At 45.0% G+C, this 22,945-nt stretch overlaps 2 protein-coding genes across 3 annotated transcripts; both read left to right on the top strand.

Annotated features, from left to right (window-relative positions):
* The first annotated feature begins 831 nt into the window (after positions 1 to 831).
* On the top strand, positions 832 to 8,269 carry LOC128760754 (sodium- and chloride-dependent neutral and basic amino acid transporter B(0+)-like). 2 transcript variants are annotated; one of them, XM_053868398.1, is made up of 14 exons: positions 832 to 897; positions 1,251 to 1,395; positions 1,463 to 1,594; positions 2,373 to 2,534; positions 2,591 to 2,702; positions 2,762 to 2,894; positions 4,446 to 4,586; positions 4,653 to 4,788; positions 5,286 to 5,504; positions 5,574 to 5,692; positions 5,759 to 5,858; positions 7,367 to 7,476; positions 7,546 to 7,713; positions 7,770 to 8,269. In XM_053868398.1, exons 1-14 carry the CDS (start codon positions 832 to 834, stop codon positions 7,923 to 7,925), a joined length of 1,899 nt encoding a protein of 632 aa, XP_053724373.1. In that variant the 3' UTR covers positions 7,926 to 8,269. The 2 variants fall into 2 exon arrangements, with proteins under 2 accessions (XP_053724373.1, XP_053724374.1); XM_053868399.1 differs by having other exon boundaries at positions 2,612 to 2,702.
* A 4,467-nt stretch (positions 8,270 to 12,736) lies between these two features.
* On the top strand, positions 12,737 to 22,066 carry LOC128760445 (sodium- and chloride-dependent neutral and basic amino acid transporter B(0+)-like). The gene is made up of 14 exons (XM_053867861.1): positions 12,737 to 12,802; positions 13,160 to 13,304; positions 13,372 to 13,503; positions 13,643 to 13,789; positions 13,846 to 13,957; positions 14,017 to 14,149; positions 14,928 to 15,068; positions 15,135 to 15,270; positions 20,436 to 20,654; positions 20,715 to 20,839; positions 20,909 to 21,008; positions 21,508 to 21,617; positions 21,687 to 21,854; positions 21,911 to 22,066. The coding sequence occupies exons 1-14, from the start codon at positions 12,737 to 12,739 to the stop codon at positions 22,064 to 22,066; spliced, it is 1,890 nt and encodes a 629-aa protein (XP_053723836.1).
* The last annotated feature ends 879 nt before the right edge of the window (positions 22,067 to 22,945 follow it).

Consider the following 22,945-nt stretch of genomic DNA (forward strand, 5'->3'; position numbering starts at 1 on the left):
TTTCCAACTGCCAACACAGGTACACCCATGGTGTTCGTAATGGGGGATCAAATTAACACTTCTGAATGTAAATTGTCTGCGAATGAAGGGTTGTGCATCTGTCTGTGTTACGATTTGCGACAGGCTGGGGACCAAGTAGATGGGATCGGCTTCAGGCTCTGGAACCCCAATGAATGAATTCTAAAATTCCAATAACAAAGCAGTGGTGTCGAAATCAGCCACAATGTTTCCTGTATATTCTCATCAAACTTCGCTCTTCATTCTTCACATCACTCCAGGACGTAGCCTGCTGCAGCCGTCATTAGTGCCAAACAATGTCATCTGAAGGGTCTTCGCCCCTCTGAACCAGTGATGGGTTCATGAAACCTCCGGTCAAAAGCAGCTCAGGTTGGCTGTTAAAATCCATCCGTTCACTCACTTTGGGGTGATTTTAAGAAAATTGGTTTTCAAATGTTTGCTCCAAAAGTCACACTGAAATCCAGGTACTGGTGTTTCTGTTTTACTTTCATTTCAAACTTTTCTAGATCAGATGCTCAAATTGTGATTTGCACAGATTTAAGTATTTTTTTCCTGTTTGTGAAATGAAAAGCAGCAGTGAACCAGTGTAGATATTCTGTTTCAAGGTTTAAAAAGCTGAACTGTAGATGGCAAACAAGAAGGATGAGAGGTGTCCCAAACAAGTGCCGGTGCACCTATGAGAAGTTTAGGGGTGGAGTTTTCCTGAAGGGTTGGGTGTGTCAGAGCGACACTGTTGGCTTTTGATATCCACCTCATGTATCCTGGAGTCAAACACCAAAGCCAGCGAAGGTGGTGTGAAGTCATCCAGGAGACATGAGGAAGTACAGCTGGAGCAGCTTCAAGGATACCATCTTTGCCAACCCTGCTGTCGTCGACCAGGTGAGGGCTTTCATTTGAGGTCCAAGTCTAATCTCATGGGGAAAGAACAGGAGATGGTTCTGGAAATTCAAATCCATTATGGTGTGTTTTAATACTGGTTGTTAAAGCAGGTTTTTATTTACAATTGAACTTTTCATCCTCAAACAAAGAACACATCAACTATCCTGGTGATTCTCTGAGGTTCAGCAGGTTATGAGGAACAAGAAGAAAGTTTTTAATTCATTAGTATATAATTTTTCACAGTCTCTCAGAAATGGATTCCAACTTAAATGATGATGACAGATATACACATAATAATACACATATACACAATTATGTTGGTTCCTCCTTCACCTGACGCTCCGACCCACAAGGATCCACATGTGGGCGAGGGAGATGAGAACCAGGAACGTGGAAACTGGACCAACAAGCGCGAGTACCTCCTCTCCACCATCGGCTATGCTGTCGGACTCGGGAATATCTGGAGATTCCCATACCTGGCTTATAAGAACGGAGGAGGTATCCATTCAAAATGAACCTTTTCTCCAGCAGCTTTTGTCTGTTTTGACAGTTTAACTTCCCGCAGGTGCCTTTCTCATTCCCTACTTTGTGATGCTGGTTGTTGCCGGAATTCCTCTGTTTTTCCTGGAGAGTGCTTTGGGTCAGTTCTGCAGCCAAGGACCCATTAACGTGTGGCGGGCAGCGCCAATAATGCAGGGTGAGAAAACGTTCAGAACTCTTTCAGTTCCAAGCGCACTTTCATATGATTTCCCTCATTTACTGTGGAATGCCCAGCAGCACCGTCTCATGGGAAAGTTTTTTTTTTTTATCTGATTGATACGTTTTATGAAGTATTGATTGAGTGACATATCCGTCAAGACCGTGCTGGATACAAATAGTCACCCGGAAAACCATCATCCATCCTTTCATCAACACCTGCTGAATGTTTCAGTGAAATCTGTTCAAATAATTTGGAGTTGTTTTGTCAACAGGGAGACAAAACAAAACCTCCTGAGCCGAGGTGAAGATTCTTGGCCTGACCCATGTTCAGTTGTTTGTTCAGTCAACTGAGGGAATCACATGATGAAAACGTTGTTTGTTTCCTGACATCCTTCAAACACACAGATGTGACAATATCAATATTTAAACTATTAAAAAAATGAAAACTGTGAAAGAGCTGAGCTAAAAGATGGAACATTTCATTTTCCTGTTGGTCCCTCAGGACACATCAGAATTCACAAGCTTTTGGGCTGAAAATGAGTTCCTCGGAGGCAGAAGCTCAGTCATCCTGGGACTCAGAGCAGAACCACGGCCTTGACAAACATCACTATTTCTTTATCTATTTAGTAGCATCTTTTTAATTCATGTATTTAAAGTGTGCTGACCAGAGCTAAATGTCTAACTCTCACAAATATAAACATGTTTTAAATGTTGTATGACACAAGTTGACCTGAAGTGAAACTCTTGAAAGCCATCATGTTGTCTTGCGCCTGAAGGTGCTGGCGTGTCCATGGTGATGGTGACTCTCATCGTGTCCATCTACTACAACGTCATCATCGCCTACAGCATCTACTACATGTTCGCTTCCTTCCAGTCTCCTCTGCCCTGGGCCAGCTGCAGCGCTTGGTCCGGCAGCAACTGCAGCGTGACGCCTGCAGGTGAGTCAGATCCCTCAGCCGCCGCTCCATCAGGGTCACCTGTGTCTTTGTTCCAGTGTACTGTAACATCAGTGGAGTTCTGGTGTCCAACCTGACTCAGGAGAACATCACATCCTGCCCCACCATCCTCACTGCTCCCATTCAGAGTCCAAGTGAAGAGTACTGGGAGTAAGTCAGCACCAGCAGCTGTTCAGATAGACTTGCGGTTGCAATTGTCTCTCTTGCAGTGAGGTGGCGCTGCAGAGGTCCAGCAGTCTGGATGAAACGGGGCCTGTTGTTTGGCACCTGGCTCTGTGTCTGCTGCTGAGCACGGTGATCTGTGCGGCAGCCCTCATCAAAGGCATCAAGTCTTCGGGGAAAGTGAGTTCCTTTCCTGCTTGTTTCACCTCTGACGGTCACACCTGAGCCACAGAACGTTCTTAGGAGGCCCAAACACACAGGGCTCAGAGTGTGTCCAGAGGAAGTCTGAGAGTTTTGAGAGTTTCATGTGAGCTTCAATGTATCAACGTGGCACGGTGCTGAAACTGTGGAGGATAATCACTCAAAAAACAATTCGGATTTTAATGACAATATTACATTGAACTTAGTATGATGCTGCCTGCGTGTTTTCCAAGAACAATATCTAGCTGCGAAGGTCACAAATCAATGGTGTGTTTCAGCTTGAGACGGATTGCAAATGAAATGCATTGGGTACCACAGTGAGGCTGTGGGGCAGATTAGATCGCAGGGATGTTGCCATTTTAAAAATATTTCTCCCCCTGACAAACACATTGAATCAGCACTGTGATCCATTCAACCTCTCTTCCATACATTACCCGCATTCATTCATTCATAAAACGAAATACTTAACTGAAAAACATGTAAAAAAAATCCCTATAAAGAAACAACAAATGAAATAACTAGTTTTCTATAAGGACATGTTTGCGTAAATGGAACTGTAAATATTAATACCAAGTCATGTCAATCATGTTATCAGGTGACCCAAACCTAACCTCAGGTTGCATCTTCACCCGATCTTAAAGGCTCCAGCTCTGGCAGCTTCTTCTTTTGCTGTGTCACTGAGCAGAGCTCACTGCTGGCGGTCAGATGGTGCAGTTGATAATGCACCATTAGGAAAAGGGACACGTGTAGCTTTTTTTTTTTTTAACACAACTGATAGTTGCTTTTGATAAGATAAGGTAAATAATGAATTATTTATACATGTCAATATTTTTATATTGTTACCAAGTGGCTCCATAGCTCCAGGAAGTAGGTGATATTAATTCATGAGAATGATGTTTATTATCTTTTTATCTAATCTTTCTATTACAGGAAATCTTTATGAGGGTGTTGTTTATTCATTAAAAAAAAAGTATTATCTTAGCGTTCCAGGAAATGTAAACGTAAACAAAACCTATTAAAGGCAATGTGACATTACTGAGGGAAAACTGCCCAACAGCGCCCCCGTTAAAATGCTGGCGGTCCACGTTGAGGTTCAATATTGTTTGCATTAAGACAGAATCAGAATCAGAATTTAATTTATCGCCATGGTCACTGGGGAGCCCACCAACTAAGAAAGCGTTTTGGAATAAAGTGCTGACAAAAAAGAAAAACAAAATAATAAAATAAAAATAAAAATAATAAAAAAATTATAAATAAATATAAAATAATAATAATAAAATAAACAAATAACAACAGTCAAGAAAGGCTGCGTTGTCGGCATGAGTGTGCACATCTGTTTATTTGTAAATATTTATTTGATACCTTAGAGCTTTTATTTATCGTTTTATAGTGCTCTTTTGCACTGACACTGGTGGTGGAGTAATCTAATTGTACATGTGTATAATGACAATAAAGGCATTCTATTCTATTCTATTCTACAACAGAAACATGGATGTAATTTCTCCTGTGTCGGTGTTTGTCTGTCACCAGGTTGTTTACTTCACAGCAACGTTTCCTTACGTGGTGATTCTGATCCTGCTGATCCGCGGCGTGACGCTAGAGGGCGCTAGAGACGGAATAGAGTTCTACATCGGCTCTCAGTCCAACTTGACCAAACTTGGTGACGCACAGGTGCAACATGAAACGTTTCACTTTTGCGAGCACGAACGTGATTTCTGATGACGTCACGTGTCGCAGGTGTGGAAGGACGCAGCCACTCAGACCTTCTACTCTCTGTCTATTGGCTGGGGAGGAGTCATGACTCTGGCGTCCTACAACAACTTCCACAACAACGTCTTCAAAGATGCCTTCGTGGTCACGCTGACCAACGCCGGTGGGTGACGTCAGAGTTCAGCCTTCACAACAGGCCTGACCACTGTTCTAAACTGACGTGACATGTCTCATAAATTCACAGTAAAGTCCCTGAATTTGAAAAGCGGTTCGTCACCCGGAGTGGAATTCAAATTCCAATTTATAGTTTTTGCATTTATTTTTCATGAATAATACTAATTTAATACGTAGTTTAATCCATAATACATTTGATGCAACCTAACTTTAAAATGATGACAATTACCAGAATGCTTCACTTTACATTATATTCAAAATGCAGGGAATCTAAGTTTCAGTATTTTCAGAATTTAAGTGAAAGTGAAAGTCTTCAAAAAAAAAAAAAAAAAGTCGCTTAATATTTTAAACTGGAACTATTGCTCAAGCGTGTTTCGCAACCGTGAGTGAGGTTCAAAAATAATGATCTGTAAAAGAAAGTTCTTTGACTTATGTGGGCACAGATGGATGTGGACACTCACTGAAGGTGTAAACATCTGGTTCCAGGAACTAGCGTGCTAGCTGGGTTTGCCATCTTCTCCATTCTGGGTCACATGGCTTTCATATACCAAACACCGATTGAGAAGGTGGTGAAGGACGGCTTCGGCTTGGCCTTCATCGCTTATCCAGACGCACTGTCCAAGCTGCCCATCTCCCCCCTGTGGTCCGTGCTCTTCTTCTTCATGCTGCTGACCGTGGGTCTGGACTCTCAGTTCGCAGGAATAGGTGAGGCGACGCTTAGTCTGACTGTGACATGAGATCAAACATACCTTTCTAACGTCCCCTCTACCCCAGAGGTGATCACCACCTGTATGATCGACGCCGCTCCCAAAATCTTCAAGTCCAAACGGGCCATTTTGAGCATCGTGACCAGCGTGTTCCTGTACCTGCTGGGTCTGCCATGTGTCACACAGGTGCGCTGCTCGCTGCACTTCCACCTCCTGCTCCAGGTTTACATGACTTCTGATTGTCCGTTTCAGGCCGGGATTTACTGGGTGACCCTCATCGACCAGTTTGTTGCCACTTGGGTGCTGCTGGTTTTGGCTCTTCTGGAGATCATCGGGATCATCTACATCTACGGTAACAGCTGCACAAGACTGTAAATGAAGCCTGCTGATGGCGCTGCGGAGCTCTCTAGTTCTAACAGACAGTTCTGAAACGGACTCTTCATCCATTATCCAGCAGAGTTTTCAGTTGACCAAAAATCTCAAGTATTTGCCAGAAATCTGGAGTATTTTGTCATAAACATATTTTCTCATGACTAAACTGTCCACCCTCACTGAGTACAACAACTTTCATCCAGGATTTAGTATTCATCCTGTTTCATGGACCCAATATTGATCTAGTATTTATCACTTCTCTGAGATATAGGGGTTAAAATAAACTTGAGTTTTGGCCAGGCTTTTTTTGCAGTGTATGTAAAGAGTTGGGTTGTTGGGATACAATCTCAATATACCTACTACAAACTCAGGCACAGAGTCGTATCAGCACCATTGCAAATTTATAGCAGATATAACGTTTTGGTATCAATACTTTTTGGAGTATTAAAATTTTGGATAACCTACGGTAGGTCTGCAGTGACTCGTCAAAATAGTTGACATGACGTCATCGTTCTTCGAACAGGCCGCAGTAAGGGGAGAGATGGCTGAGGCTGCATGACCTTTGTGACCCAAAACTATGGGACCATTTCACAAAGGACTCATCAAAGGACACAAACATCTCACGCAACACTTTGATAAATTAAAATTCAAATGTAAAATCAAACTCATATTTTATACAGGTGTTAATAATGTACATATATGACTTACGGTTTGTCGTGTTCGTCAACTCGTACATGTCATGTGCCGACTTGTTGGCAAATCGTTGAAGTCATCGCTGACTAGCAAACTGACATTCAAAGTAATTGTGAGTAAGAGTGTTTTTTTTTTTAAATGAAAGCTAATGCTAATCAATGCTGGTAAGCTAACAAAATAAGACGAGCATCTGAGCACGTTTAGGGATCACGTTAGATGTAGGAGGTGATGGGAGCATCATGTGCCGGACATAACAAAACAAGCTGTCAATTTAAAAAAAAAAAAGACAAAACAATCAAACAAAGAAAAAAAAAACTCATGTCAGGTTTCGTGGACAGCTGCCTGAGCTGCCTCTCCTCCTCCCAGTTGGACCTGTCCACAGTCACTCCCTCTAAGAGGTGTCTGCGAGGCCCATAAATCTTTCTGTGGGCAGAGCAAACTTGCGTGCTGTATTTTGAGATGGCGAGTTTGCAACTCAAACATTGCGTGAAGAGGAAAGTGGACTTCTCTATCAATGTTGTTGATACTGTAGTAGATGATTTGGATCATCGGGTATGGTTTCATCTCAACACTACACACATGGAACTGCTGTTTTCTGCTCCATCACAATAATAAGAAAATAAGTGAAATAATATAAAAGTAAAACAAAAGTGTAAAATAAACTCAGTAAATAAAATGAATGTCTAAAAAAGACATTGGACAGTAAATTGTGCTGATGAACACCGTGCAATTTCATGGTTCCGGAAGACCATACTGCAGACTCCATGTTTAATTTGAGCATCTTCTTTGTTCCAGGAGGGAACCGTTTCATCGGAGACATGGAGATGATGCTCGGCCAGAAGAGCTTCTGCTTCTGGCTGTGGTGGCGAGCCTGCTGGTTCGTCATCAGCCCCTGCCTCATCGCGGTGCGTTGACCTCCTGGGTCTGTTCGTCCAGAGCTAAGCGTGTTTGACCGCCTCTCTCGTTCACTGCAGGTGATCCTGGTCTGGTCTCTGCTGACCTTCACCCCGCCCTCCTACGGGTCAGTTCAGTACCCTATGTGGGGTCAGGCTCTGGGCTGGTGCATGATCGTGTTCGTCCTCCTCTGGATCCCCCTCTTTGTGGTTCTCAACATGCTGAAGGCGAAGGGAACTGTGTGGAACGTAAGTGTGATGTTCCAGTGCTGGAAACCCAGAGTCTGACTGCTGTTCTGTTTCAGCGGCTGAAGTCGCTGTGTTTGCCCTCGGAGGACTGGCACCCGTACCTGGAAATCCACCGAGGAGAAAAGTACTCGAAAGAGGCGTGTCAGCAGAGGCACAGCGACAACAGCGACGTGTCACAGACGGACCTGACAGTGATATCCTCCAAGTTATGAAGCTCCAGAGCCGGACATCCTGAGCTCTGCTGTGGCTCTCATGAGCTACACTGCTACACAACTTTCTCCACAATCCGCTTCTGAGGCACTAGTTTTATTTTCTTCTCCTGGTCCTGACCGGGCCCACCCACCCACTAGGTGAACCAATCAGCTGACTCGTTGTGAATCTCAATTTTTAACAACACAAACTGCACTCAGTAAAAGTTAATCAACTGTGTGTTTGCACAAAATAGTCGGCGTGGCCAGATGAACAAATTCCACTAACACAACAGTGTAGTTATTTTATACATTTTTCTTGTTGTGAATATTATTGTGAGTAGGGTGTTTAAATGTATATTTTTGTTACTCTCATCATATCATGTGCTCTTGATTTTGTGTATCATTTTTGCTGTTGAAAACTACACAGGCTTTACAATAAAGTTGCAGTCTGAAGCAGTTATCTGAGCCTCAACGTCACCCCTCAGACACACCAGTCAGTCGCTGAACTCATTTTGAATCCTGGCATGGGAAAACAAAAATACATGACACACATTAAATAAATGCTTTTTCTCAAAAAGTAAATCATGACTGGCAAAAAAAATAGAGACTGACGCCAGGAAAGCTTACCAGGGTTTCTGTTGTTATTCAACAACTTCGACTGGACGAGAACAAGATCAGCAGGCATCACAGCAGTGGAAAAAAAAGCCACACATATCAGACCCAGCCTTACCAGCTTACCTGGACACTCCTCTGTTCTCCAGCATCATCTGTGTCATGTGAACAGATTTTTTTCAAAGGTGGGAGAAGCACAGACTTCACCACACATCCGTGGAGAAGATGGTATTGTGAAATAAAAATCAACGACACAACACAACCATCATTATTGTGACATGATGTACCTGCTGTAAGTATATACATTTCTTCATATTTAAAGTTTCCATCTGCTACAACTGTACAGCAGGTGTCAGTAGAGAGCTAATATGAATGAAGCCAATGCGCGAAGCAATACCTGAGTGGTTCAGGTGACTTCATTCTGCCCCTCACTGACTTGAGCTGCTTGATGGTTGATCTGTGTAGGAGCAAATGTTGCCTGCATTTGGCTTCACCAGTCCTCCTTGGCTTCCTTGAGTTTGTGGATTGTTTCTTCCATGGTTTTAAGCGAGTACTTCTGACATTAGTGTAGCAGGCAGTGGTCACAAATGACACAATTCCCTCTCTGCACCTTTCACACAGTCAAGCGCAAATTATTGCAAGACACCTGACCTGACATACACAGAGAACATAGAGAAGAAGGCACATACCACCACAGCCACATAACTCACAGTGCCTCATCATTGAAATCCCAGCACCCAATTGCACTGTAGGTAGTTCACATTATTTGTGGATTGTAGCGATCAGGTTTTCTGGGATATGAAGACTAACACAGTGTGACTGTGTTCACATTGTTCTTTTCATTGGCCATTTTGTGTGTTTCCCTTGTTCCTCAAAGTACAATATTATATATTACATTCATATTATTCAGTGGTCGGTACCTCGGTTCTCGACCACAGTCCGTTCCAGACGGCCGTTCGAGAAGCGAACTGATCAAAATCTGAATCGATTTTTCCTATTACAATGAATGGAAAAAGAAATAATGCGTTCCAAGCCTTAAAATAGTCTTTTGTAGGAGTGAATGTAGAGTGTCTGCTGCAGGTGCGCTGTTCCTCTATGTGTGTGGCCGCTGCATGTGGGAGGGGTTGACGTCTCTCCAGAAGTGAAGAGGTGCCAGGTGCCATTCTTCTTGCTCACCAAGACAACAGCCACCCTGTGCAACCAATGTGCACCAGCCTCGAAGTCACAATTGTCTCTCGGCACCTTTGAAACAATCAGCAAGACAGCTGAACTGACATACACAGAGAACATAGTGACCCCAGTTGCACCATGGGCAATTCCCATTATTGGTGGATTCAAGCAACCAACTTTTCTGGTAAATAAAGATGAAATCTTTGTGACCTCTGTTGAATGGCAGCACTTATCTACAGTATGTGGAAAAACTTGCTAAGATATTCCCATATATAGCTTTATGTTCATTTTAAGGATGATCCAGTGAGACTGTTTAACAGGATCCTGTCAACCATTACAGAGACCTCTTATTTATTGTCTATAATCTTTATTTGTGTGTCGCGTTTTCAGGAAGTGGCTGCAAGTGTGTCAGTTCATATTCCACTGACACACTTGCAGCCACTTCAAAGTCCACAACACCCACGTGAGCGACAAAAGTGTCATGTGTGTACAACAGTGATGATGAATGAAAGGCCAACAGAGTCTCAGGTGAGAGGATTGTTCTGTAGTAACTAATGAAAATACCTTGTTGTTGTTGGAGTCAAGTTCCAAGTGACAATCTTGGAGCCACTGGATCTGTTGACATGCAATCGCATCAGTGTGAGCTGTACGTGTGTTTCACCACTTCACTTCACTTTTCACCGACTGGCTTCCTGTCTGATTGGCCCCCTGTGGTCTGCACGACGAGGACATAAAGCAGTCAGTGACAAAAATAGAAATGCTGCGTACAGTACAGTGCCATGGTGCTTATGGGACGCTGCAACCGAAGGAAGCACTTTTGCTTTCGGTGCAACTAAGGGGTGAAGCCTTGATATGCATTTGTCACCAACTTCAGTGAACACTTTAAGTTAATGTAGACACAGCTATGGTGAAGAGCGAGACACAGCTCATGATCAAATTAACTTCCATTAACTTCTCCCACTTATCCAGGACCGGGCGAAAGAAGCAGCAATTGGAACAGGGATGCCCAGACTTCCCAGTGTCCACACACCTCCTGCAGCTCTTCTGGCTAGTTGCCGAGGCGTAACCAGGCCATCTGTGAAACAGTCCCACCAACGTGTCATGGGTCTTCTCAGCGGCCTCTTCCCAGTGGGACATACCCAGACCACCTCCCTAGGGAGGCGAACAGGAGGCATCCGAAAGAGATGCTCGTGCCACATCAGCTCACTCCTTTCAATGTGGAGGATCATTGGCTCTACGCTTGACTCGGCTCCTCATCCTATCTCAGTGGGAGCACCTCATTTCGATTGCTTGTATCTGGGACCTTGTTCCTTCCGTCATAACCCAGAGTTCATGACCACAAGTGAGGGTGGCACAGCTCCTTCTTCACCACGACAGGCCGGTGCAGTGGCGCCAGTTTTGCTCTGTTTCTGACTCTGCCTGTCCATAAAAATAATGAACAGAACCGGTGACAAAGAGCAGCTCTGGCAGAGGCCAACGTGCACTGGGAACAGCTCTGACTTACTGCTGACAATATGGACCAAACTCCTACAGCACAGGGAATGTATAGCCCATAACAAAGGCCCCCGGACCCCATTTTCCCGCAGCAACCCCCACAGGACAACACAAAGGACATGGTTGCACACTTTCTCCAAATCCACAAAACACATGGTCTGGTTGGGTGAACTCCCATGAACCCTTGAGCACCCAGTGGAGGGTGTAGAGTTAGTCCAGTGTGCTGTGAGGAGGAAACTCTTGAATCTCAGGTTCAAATATTGGTCGGACTCTCCTCTCCAGGACCCTAATACAGACCTCACTGAGGAGGCTGAGATCCCCCCGGATAGTTGGAACATACCCTCCGGTGCCCCTCCTTGAACTGAGAGATGACCACCCTGGTCTTCCACTCCAAAAGTACATGGCGCTACCGCCACATGGAGAGACTCAGGTCAGCCAAGACAGTCCTACAACATCCAGAGACTTGAGGTACTCAGGACGGCTCTGGTCCACCCCCGGAGCCTTGCCACTGAAGAGCTTACACGGTTTACCAGAAACTCTATGAGGCCAACTGATAGTCCTCCTCCATAGCCTCTACGAACTCCTCACAGGCCCCAGTTTTTGCCTCAGCGACCACATGAGCCACAGCATACTTGGCCCGCTGGTGCCCATCACTAGCCAACATGGCCAGATAGGACTCTTTCTTTAAATTGATGGCATCCCTTTTTTCCAACTGCCAACACAGGTACACCGATGGTGTTCGTAATGGGGGATCAAATTAACACTTCTGAATGTAAATTGTCTGCGAATGAAGGGTTGTGCATCTGTCTGTGTTACGATTTGCGACAGGCTGGGGACCAAGTAGATGGGATCGGCTTCAGGCTCTGGAACCCCAATGAATGAATTCTAAAATTCCAATAACGAAGCAGTGGTGTCTAAATCAGCCACAATGTTTCCTGTATATTCTCATCAAACTTCGCTCTTCATTCTTCACATCACTCCAGGACGTAGCCTGCTGCAGCTGTCATTAGTCGCCAAACAAGCTGTGTCATCTGAAGGGTCTTCGCCCCCCTCAACCAGTGATGGGTTCATGAAACCTCGGGTCAAAAGCAACTCCAGTTGGCTGTTAAAATCCATCCGTTCACTCACTTTGGGGTGATGGAAAGAAGGGATTTTAAGAAAATTGGTTTTCAAATGTTTGCTCCAAAAGTCACACTGAAATCCAGGTACTGGTGTTTCTGTTTTACTTTCATTTCAATCTTTTCTAGATCAGATGCTCAAATTGTGATTTGCACAGATTTAGAAGTATTTTTTTCCTGTTTGTGAAATGAAAAGCAGCAGTGAACCAGTGTAGATATTCTGTTTCAAGGTTTAAAAAGCTGAACTGTAGATGGCAAACAAGAAGGATGAGAGGTGTCCCAAACAAGGGCTGGTGCAACTATGAGAAGTTTAGGGGTGGAGTTTTCCTGAAGGGTTGGGTGTGTCAGAGCGACACTGTTGGCTTTTGATATCCACCTCATGTATCCTGGAGTCAAACACCAAAGCCAGCGAAGGTGGTGTGAAGTCATCCAGGAGACATGAGGAAGTACAGCTGGAGCAGCTTCAAGGATACCATCTTTGCCAACCCTGCTGTCGTCGACCAGGTGAGGGCTTTCATTTGAGGTCACTCTGACTCTCCAAGTCCAAGGAAAGAACAGGAGATGGTTCTGGAAATTCAAATCCATTATGGTGTGTTTTAATACTGGTTGTTAAAGCAGGTTTTTATTTACAATTGAACTTTTCATCCTCAAACAAAGAACGCATCAACTATCCTGATGATTCTCTGAGGTCCAGCAGGTTATGAGGAACAAGAAGAAAGTTTTTAATTCATTAGTATATAGTTTTTCACGGTCTCTCAGAAATGGATTCCAATTTAAATGATGATGACAGATATACACATAATAATACACATATACACAATTATGTTGGTTCCTCCTTCACCTGACGCTCCGACCCGCAAGGATCCACATGTGGGCGAGGGAGATGAGAACCAGGAACGTGGAAACTGGACCAACAAGCGCGAGTACCTCCTCTCCAGCATCGGCTATGCTGTCGGACTCGGGAATATCTGGAGATTCCCATACCTGGCTTATAAGAACGGAGGAGGTATCCCTTCAAAATGAACCTTTTCTCCAGCAGCTTTTGTCTGTTTTGACAGTTTAACTTCCTGCAGGTGCCTTTCTCATTCCTTACTTTGTGATGCTGGTTGTTGCTGGAATTCCTCTGTTCTTCCTGGAGAGTGCTTTGGGTCAGTTCTGCAGCCAAGGACCCATTAACGTGTGGCGGGCAGCGCCAATAATGCAGGGTGAGAAAACGAGAAAATTCGGGGTAGACCAGAGCTAAATGTGTAACTCTCACAAATGTAAACATGCCTAAATATCGTATGACACAAGTTGACCTGAAGTGAAACTCTTGAAAACCGTCATGTTGTCTTGCACCTGAAGGTGCTGGCGTGTCCATGGTGATGGTGACTCTCATCGTGTCCATCTACTACAACGTCATCATCGCCTACAGCATCTACTACATGTTCGCTTCCTTCCAGTCTCCTCTGCCCTGGGCCAGCTGCAGCAACTGCAGCGTGACGCCTGCAGGTGAGTCAGATCCCTCAGCCGCCGCTCCATCAGGGTCACCTGTGTCTCTGTTCCAGTGTACTGTAACATCAGTGGAGTTCTGGTGTCCAACCTGACTCAGGAGAACATCACCTCCCGCCCCACCATCCTCACTGCTCCCATTCAGAGTCCAAGTGAAGAGTACTGGGAGTAAGTCAGCACCAGCAGCTGTTCAGATAGACTTGAGGTTGCAATTGTCTCTCTTGCAGTGGGGTGGCGCTGCAGAGGTCCAGCAGTCTGGATGAAACCGGATGTGTTGATTGGCACCTGGCTCTGTGTCTGCTGCTGAGCACGGTGATCTGTGCGGCAGCCCTCATCAAAGGCATCAAGTCTTCAGGGAAAGTGAGTTCCTTTCCTGCTTGTTTCACCACTGATGGCAGAACGTTCTTAGGATTGTCCTCACAGCGACAATATGGTGCATGAACCATGAATGTGTTTGGAGGAAGTCTGAGAGTATTGAGAGTTTCATGTTTCATGCTTTAATGAATGAACACCACACGGTGCTGCTGCATCAGACAGGAGTTTGACTGACTGAAACTGTGGAGGATGATCACTCAAAAAATTATTTGGATTTTAATGAGAATACTGACATTGGCCTTAGTATGATGCTGCCTGTGTGTTTTCACAAATCCATCGTTTGTTTCAGCAGAAACAAAAAATATATATATAGCCGGTGACCCAAACCTAACTTGAGAGAATAGTTAGAGGTTAGGCTTTCCAGGCAGAAAAGACAAGAAAATAATTCCCCGCCGAAATGACCTATAATACCAGTGACAAACAACCATTTCAGAAAAGAGACAGAAAGTCTTTTAACCCAAATAAGATTGTTACTTTGAATAATGAATTATTCATATATGCCAACTTTCTTTTTGTCGTAAACAAGTGGCTCTGAGTGAACAGAAAACAAGAAACATCAGGGAAGTAGTTTACATTAATTTATGACAATGATGTCTATCAGTTATAATCTTATCTTGTTTCCATTCCAGGAAATCTTTTATAATTATTATATTATTATTACCTGACGGTTCCAGGAAATGTTGCTGAGGTTCATTATTGTTTGTATTTAGAAAACAGAAACTTGGATGTAATTTCTCCTGTGTCGGTGTTTGTCTGTCACCAGGTTGTTTACTTCACAGCGACGTTTCCTTACGTGGTGATTCTGATCCTGCTGATCCGCGGCGTGACGCTAGAGGGCGCTAGAGACGGAATAGAGTTCTACATTGGCTCTCAGTCCAACTTGACCAAACTTGGTGACGCACAGGTGCGACATGAAACGTTTCACTTCTGCGAGCACGAACGTGATTTCTGATGACGTCACGTGTCGCAGGTGTGGAAGGACGCTGCCACTCAGACCTTCTACTCTCTGTCTATTGGCTGGGGAGGAGTCATGACTCTGGCGTCCTACAACAACTTCCACAACAACGTCTTCAAAGATGCCTTCGTGGTCACGCTGACCAACGCCGGTGGGTGACGTAATCTAATCCGTAAATTTGAACTGTTTTATTAATTTGCAATTCATCATTTTGGTGTATTCCAGTTTCATGTTTCATACAAACATTGTAACACTGCACCCAGGTTTTGGGCCCCTTACAGTACATTGGGTTCAGAAAGTAATGATAATGGCCTGAGGCCTGACAATATTATATATTATTAATAGCATCATTAGCTGAGTCACAAGACGAAGCTCTCGATTTACCAATCGATCTATGTTCCCACCCTCACCTACGGTCACGAGCAAATGATCGAAAGGATGAGATCGCGGTACAAGTGGCTGAGATGAGTTTCCTCCGCAGGGTGGCTGGGCGCATCCTTAGAGATAGGGTGAGGAGTTCGGTCATCCGGGAGGAGCTCGGGGTGGAGCCGCTGGTGGAGGTGGCACAGGCATCTGATCCGGATGCCCCCTGGACGCCTCCCTGGGGAGGTGTTTCGGGCATGTCCTACCGGGAGGAGACCCCAGGGAAGTCCCAGGACTCGCTGGAGAGATTATGTCTCCGGTCTGGCCTGGGAACGCCTTGGGATCCCCCGGGAAGAGCTGAAAAACAAAAAAGAAAAGGTGTACAAAAGGGTCAGCAATGTTGTATGGTTTGGAAACAGTGGCACTGAGGAAATGACAGGAGGCAGAGCTGGAGGTAGCAGAGATGAAGATGCAGAGCTTCTCTCTGGGAGTGAGCAGGATGGATAGGATCGGGAAGCAGTAGACCAGAGGGACAGCACTTGTGGTCAGGTGTTTAGGAGACAAAGTCAGAGAGGCTAGACTGAGATGGTTTGGACATGTACAGAGGAGAGAGAGAGAGCCAGTACATTGGTAGGAAGATGTTGAGGTTGGAACTGCCAGGCAGAAGGTGGAGAGGATGGTCAAAGAGGAGATTGATGGAGGTGGTGAAGGAGGACATGAGGTCTGTAGGTTTGAGAGAAGAGGGAACAGAGGACAGGGTGAGGTGGAGGAGGATGATCCGCTGTGGCGACCCCTGATACATGAGCCTGTGAAGTGGCTGGTCGCTCACTATGTCAGGCCCGCCTTTGGCACCGGGCCTTTGCATCCACCTCGATGACCTCAAGATCTGGCTTCCCTTACAGTTATTCATTGCATATACAAGGGCTACAGCTCTGGAGAGGGCATCAGGAACAATTCTGTAATTCTTTCCTGTAGCTCACCTTAAATTGAAATTGCTGCAGAAAAATTCTAAAACATTCGCATCAAACATGAGGAGGTCACTGATCTCCTTCCAGATAGTGGTCCCACCTTTCAGCTGCCCATGCCACTGCCAATTTGCTCCTTTTGGAATAGTTGTACTCTGGAGTACTCGGGAAGTATAAGCTATGACCCACTCACCTTCCGTGCAAGTAAGAGCAAATCATTGGGCTGTACATCAATTGGTGCAATGATGAGGACCTGTTTTAGGTGAGCTGAACTGTGCTGGCATTTTTCTGGCCACAGCCACCCAACCGCTTTTAAGGAAGCCGCTAAGTCTGCGAATTGTTCAATGAATTTATGGTACCATTACATGCCATTTGGATCGTAACTGCAGCTTCCAAGTGTACTGTAAGTCTTCCCATCAGTGAAGGCAACTCACGCGGTCACCATTAGTAACTCCGGTTCTACCAAGTGTGCAGGCATCTACCAGGGCATTGCATCATGGAAAAAGAGCTAAAGCAATGTACTCCCCATCCAGCAGGGGGCAGTGTGCCTCCCTCTATAAAAGGTATCCTCTAAGTGGGCGAGGGTCTTCCATAACCTCATGTCCTGAATGAGACGCTCCAGAACGATAACCATGTGAAGCCTAGGAGGGGCATCACACACGTGACCCCCAGCTTCAAGCAACAGTGAACTTAGTTATGTGTGCCGGTGTATTTAGATAATCACAAACGCAAGCCAAGCCTTCTTCTTCTTTTTCTTTCGGGTTCTACCTTCAGGAGTCACCACAGTGGATCATCTTCCTTCATCTCACCCTGTCCTCTGCTTCCTCTTCTCCCAAACCTACAAACCACATGTCCTCCTTCACCACCTCCATCTAAATCTTCTCTTTGTCCTTCCTCTCCACCTCCTGCCTGGCAGTTCCAACCTCAACATCTTCCTACCAATGTACAGATTATCTCTCCTTCTTTTCATCCTTGCCCACGGTCTTTTGTCACACATCACACCTGACACCTTTCTCCAATTATTCCATCCTGCCTGCAACCGCTTCTTCACCTCTTTTTCACACTCTCCATTGCTCTGGACAGTTCGCCCACACTACTTCAAATCCCCCACATTCTTTATCTCTGCATCCTGTAACTTCACCTGTCCACTTGGGTTCCTCTCATTCACACACATGTATGTCTTACTGCGGCTAACCTTCATTCCTCTCCTTTCTAAGGCAAACCTCCACCTCTCGAGCTTATCTTCCACTTGCTCCCTGCTCTCACCACAGATCACAATGTCATCTGCAAACATCATGGTCCAAGGGGCTTCTTGTCTAACCTCATCTGTCAACCTGTCCATCACTATCGCAAAGAGGAAGGGGCTCAGAGCTGAGTCTTGGTGCAGTCCCACCTCAACCTTAAACTCCTCTTTGACACCTGCAGCGCACCTCACCACTGTCTTACACACATGTCCCACTCCAACATTCTTCTCTGCCACTCCAGACTTCCTCATACAATACCACAACTCTTCTCTTCTCCTTGAAGATGGACACCAGCAAACTTCTCCTCCATTCCTCAGGGATCTTCTCACGCTCAAAGAACTTGTTAAATGGTCTCGTCAAAAAGTCTACTGCCACCTCCCTTAAACACTTCCAGACCTCCACAGGTATATCATCAGGACCCACTGCCTTTCCACTTTTCATCTTCTTCAATGTCCTTCTCACTTCAGCCTTACTAATCTACGACGGCCACTCCTTCTGCTCTTTGTTTTCTCTCATTTTCCTCATTCATCAGCTCTTCAAAGTTCTCTTACCATCTCAGCAACACACTTCTGTCCAGTCAAAACATTTCCCTCTCTATCCTTGACCACTCTAACTTGCTGCATTCCCTTCCCATCTCTATCTCTCTGCCTTGCAATCTTGTACAAATCTCTGTCACCCTCCTTACTGTCCAACCTCGCATACAAGTACTGGTAGGCCCTCTGTTTGGCCAATGACACCACTACATTTGTCTTTTACTGGGCCTCCTCGTACTCCTGTCTACTCTCTTCTGGAAGAAAGTAATGACTCTGATCAAAAGCGATCTGTCCGATATTCGTTTGACTTCTAGAACATTCCTGGCAAACTCCTCCTTCAAGATGACTCCCACCCCATTCCTCTTGCCATCTCCACCATGATAAAACAGTTTTAACCCTGCTCCTAAGCTTCTAGCTTTGCTACCTTTCCACCTGGTGTCCTGAACACATACAGTGCCTATCATAAGTATTCACCCCCTTGGATGTTTTACCCTTTTAGTGCTTTCATAAATCAATCATGGCCAATAAAATTTGGCTTTTTTAACACAAAAATTTATTGGAAAAAACTCTTTAATGTCAAAGTGAAAACAGATTTCTACAAAGTAATGTCAATGAAATAAAAATATATAAAGAAGTATAATTGTTTGCATAATTAATCACCCCCTTCCAGTCAGTATTTTGTAGATGCACCTTGGGAGGCAATGACAGCAGTGAGTCTGTGTGGATAAGTCTCGATAAGTCTTGTACATCTGCCCACAGCAATTTTGCTCCATTCTTCCTTGCAAAACCGCTCAAGCTCTGTCAGGTTGCGTAGGTATCGGGAATGAACAGCCCTTTTTAAGTCCAGCCACAAATTCTCTATAGGATTGAGGTTTGGGCTTTGACTCGGCCACTACAGAACATTTACCTGGTTCTTCTTTAACCATTCCTGTGTAGCTTTTGCAGTATGCTTGGGCTCATTGTCTTACAAAGGAAACTTCTTCCCCTTGACCATGGAGTCTTCCACGCACGTTTTGGCAAACTCTAGATCTAATATGACTTTTCTTCAACAGTGGCTTTCTCATTGCCACTCTCCCATACAGCCTTGACCGGTGAAGAACCCGGGCAGGAGTTGCTATGTGCACAGTCTGTCCCATCTCAGCGGCTGAAGCTTGTAACTCCTTCAGAGTAGTCGTAGGGGTCTTGGTTGCTTCTCTCACTAGTCTCTTACTTGCACGGTCACTTAGTTTACGAGGGCGGCCTGATCTAGGCAGATTCACACAAGTGCCATATTCTTTCCATTTCTTGATAATAAATTTCACTGAATTCCGGGGGATGTTCAATGTCTTGGAAATTTTTTTGTATCCATCCCCTGAATTGTACTTCTCACTCACCCTTTCCCTGAGTTGCTTGGAGTGTTGTTCTGTCTTCATGGTGTAATTATCGCCAAGAATACTGATCCACCAGTCTGGACCATTGGGACACAGGTGTTTTATACCTCAGTCACTTGAAGCACACCCACACCACTCAAGTGATCTTCATTTCACTAATTGTGAGACTATTGGCAAGAATTTGATGGACCTCTCTTGAATTAGACCATTAACTTAAAAAGGGGGTGATTAATTATGCAAACAATTATATGTCTTTATATATTTTTATTTCATTGACATTACTTTGTAGAAATCTGTTTTCACTTTGACATTTGAGTTATTTTCCGATAAATTTTTGTGTTAAAAAAGCCAAATTTTATTGACCATGGTTGATTTATGAAAGCACTAAAAGGGTAAAACATCCAAGGGGGTGAATACTTATGATAGCCACTGTAGAATATCCACCTTCCTCCTCTGCGTCATGTCAGACAATTCTCTAGTTCCCACATTCAGAGTCCCTACTCTCAATCCTATTGTCTTGTCTTTCTTCTACTCCCTCTGTCTATTGGCACGCCCCCCCAATGGCGGTCGTTGTTGACCCGGGTCTCGACCGATACAGTATGAGATACATTTGTCTCATCCACATCTTTTAGTTTGGCAAGTTCTTTATGTTGGATGCCCTTCCTGGCACAAGCCTTTGCACTTGTCCGGGCTTGGGACGGGCGTAAGAAGAAAACTGGCCTCCCCCTCCTCATGGCTGCCTTAAACGGAAGCCAAGACTGACAAAAACATGTTCACGTAATGATGCCACCAGTGCAAAGAAGAAGACTGTGAAAGTGTAATAGTGGTCATCCGGTTCCAGGAACTAGCGTGCTGGCTGGGCTTGCTATCTTCTCCATTCTGGGTCACATGGCTTGCATATACAAAATGCAGATTGAGAAGGTGGTGAAGGAGGGCTTTGGCTTGGCCTTCATCGCTTATCCGGAGGCTCTGTCCAAGCTGCCCATCTCCCCCCTGTGGTCCGTGCTCTTCTTCCTCATGCTGCTCACTGTGGGTCTGGACTCTCAGTTCACAGGAATAGGTGAGACAACTCTGAGTCTGACTGCAAGAAAACACATTTTTAACGCCCCCTGTGCCCCAGAGGTGATCAACACCTGCATGACTGACGCCTTTCCCAAATTCTTCAGTCCAAAGTCCAAACGGGCCATTTTGAGCATCATGTCCAGCGTGTTGGTGTACCTGCTGGGTCTGCCGTGTGTCACACAGGTGAGCTGCTCACCACGCTACCGCTACCTGGCTTCATGGGTTTACATGACTTCTAACTGTCCGTTTCAGGCCGGGATTTACTGGGTGACCCTCATCGACCAGTTTGTTGCCAGCTGGGTGCTGCTGGTTTTGGTTCTCCTGGAGATCATGGGGATCATCTATATCTACGGTAACAGCTGCTGTAGACTGTAAATGAAGCCTGCTGAGGGCACTGCGGAGCTCTAACAAAATTCAAAACTTCAATCACACAGTTCATCCTTTATCTTCCTTGTCGTTATCGCCTAAAAATCACAAATATTTGTTGGGATATCTTGAGAATTTAGTTGCAGACAAAGAGTATCTCATGAGTCAACTAGCTACACTTGGCCTCTTCATCACACATTATATTCCAACCCATGAACTTTAATCCAGAATTTCATTTTCGTCTTAATGCTCAGATGTAGAAAGAGCCAAAGAACAAAGTATAATAAAATGTTTTTTACCTATTTCAATCTTACTGGAACTGGAAACACTTGCCCTAAACTAGGACAGCACTCAGAGAGCAGAAACCCAGCCAAGCCGCTTCACTCCACCCCAACACAAGACAAACTATCCTTCCAAAACAAATTCCTGGATCCAAACCTGTGTTTAAGCTTATCTTCAAATGGCATGTTTGATATTTGTTCCAGGAGGGAACCGTTTCATCAGAGACGTGGAGATGATGCTCGGCCAGAAGAGCGTCTGCTTCTGGCTGTGGTGGCGAGCCTGCTGGTTCGTCATCAGCCCCTGCCTCATCGCGGTGCGTTGACCTCCTGGGTCTGTTCGTCCAGAGCTAAGCGTGTTTGACCGCCTCTCTCGTTCACTGCAGGTGATCCTGGTCTGGTCTCTGCTGACCTTCACCCCGCCCTCCTACGGGTCGGTTCAGTACCCTATGTGGGCTCAGGCTCTGGGCTGGTGCATGATCGTGTTCGTCCTCCTCTGGATCCCCCTCTTTGTGGTTCTCAACATGCTGAAGGCGAAGGGAACTGTGTGGACCGTGAGTGTAATGGTCGAGTGATGGAAACCCTGAGTCTGACTGCTGTTCTGTTTCAGCGGCTGAAGTCGCTGTGTTTGCCCTCGGAGGACTGGCACCCGTACCTGGAAATCCACCGAGGGGAAGAGTACTCGAAAGTGGCGTGTCAGCAGAGGCACAGCGACAACAGCGACGTGTCACAGACGGACCTGACAGTGATGTCCACCAGGTTATGAAGCTCCAGAGCTGGACCTCCTGAGCTCTGCTGTGGGTCACACGACTCACGGTCCACTTAGTTCCCTTGAGTTAGCACAAAATAGCACTTGTGGCCAGATGAACAAATTCCACTAACACAACAGTGTATTTATTTTATACATTTTTGTTATTGTTGTGAATATTATTCTGAGTGGGATGTTTTAAATGTATATTGTCTGTTACTCTCATCATGTTATGGAGACTTAAAAATTTTTTTTTTAACTACACACATACAACTTACCAATAAAAGTGTGACGTTAAACTAGTACTTTAAACGTCGTTGAAGTTGAACTGCCTTTTTTTAAATCAGCAGCAACTGCTCAACAATCATCCGCATCGTGCTGTAGAGTGCGTCATTTGAGGATGTTTGTTATTTTAAGTATTTTAGAACTTTGACAGTTGAAAACTACTAGTTAATTGCATGTGGAATAGTAATCTGAGTGATTTAGGTTTAGCCATGAGTGCAGCCGAGTGTGCTCCCAGAACCTGTTGGACCAGGCACTCGTGAGTGAGAGAGAGTAAGAGAGAGAGAAAGAGAGAGGAGTGGGGGAGCGTCCCAGGTTTGTGCTGTTGACAGATGTGACTGTTTAAATTTGCACAAGATCCTGTGATCTGAGAAGATTCTGTCACAGGGCAGTCTTTGTGTGTGGATGTGGGGTTGTTTATCCTACTTTGTGGGGACCAATTCTTTACAAAACCCTATCCTTGTGAGGACTGTATGACTGTGTGGGGACATTTGGCTGGACCCCACAAGGTTAAGGCTCAGTTTGAGGATGAAGACTTCAAAATAACAGTGTCATTATAATGAGTCCTGGTTAAGGTTTGGATGGTTAGATTTAGGGGCAGAGGCTGTGTGTGAG

The sequence above is a fragment of the Synchiropus splendidus genome, chromosome 6 (genome assembly GCF_027744825.2).
Source record: "Synchiropus splendidus isolate RoL2022-P1 chromosome 6, RoL_Sspl_1.0, whole genome shotgun sequence".
NCBI lineage: Eukaryota > Metazoa > Chordata > Actinopteri > Syngnathiformes > Callionymidae > Synchiropus > Synchiropus splendidus.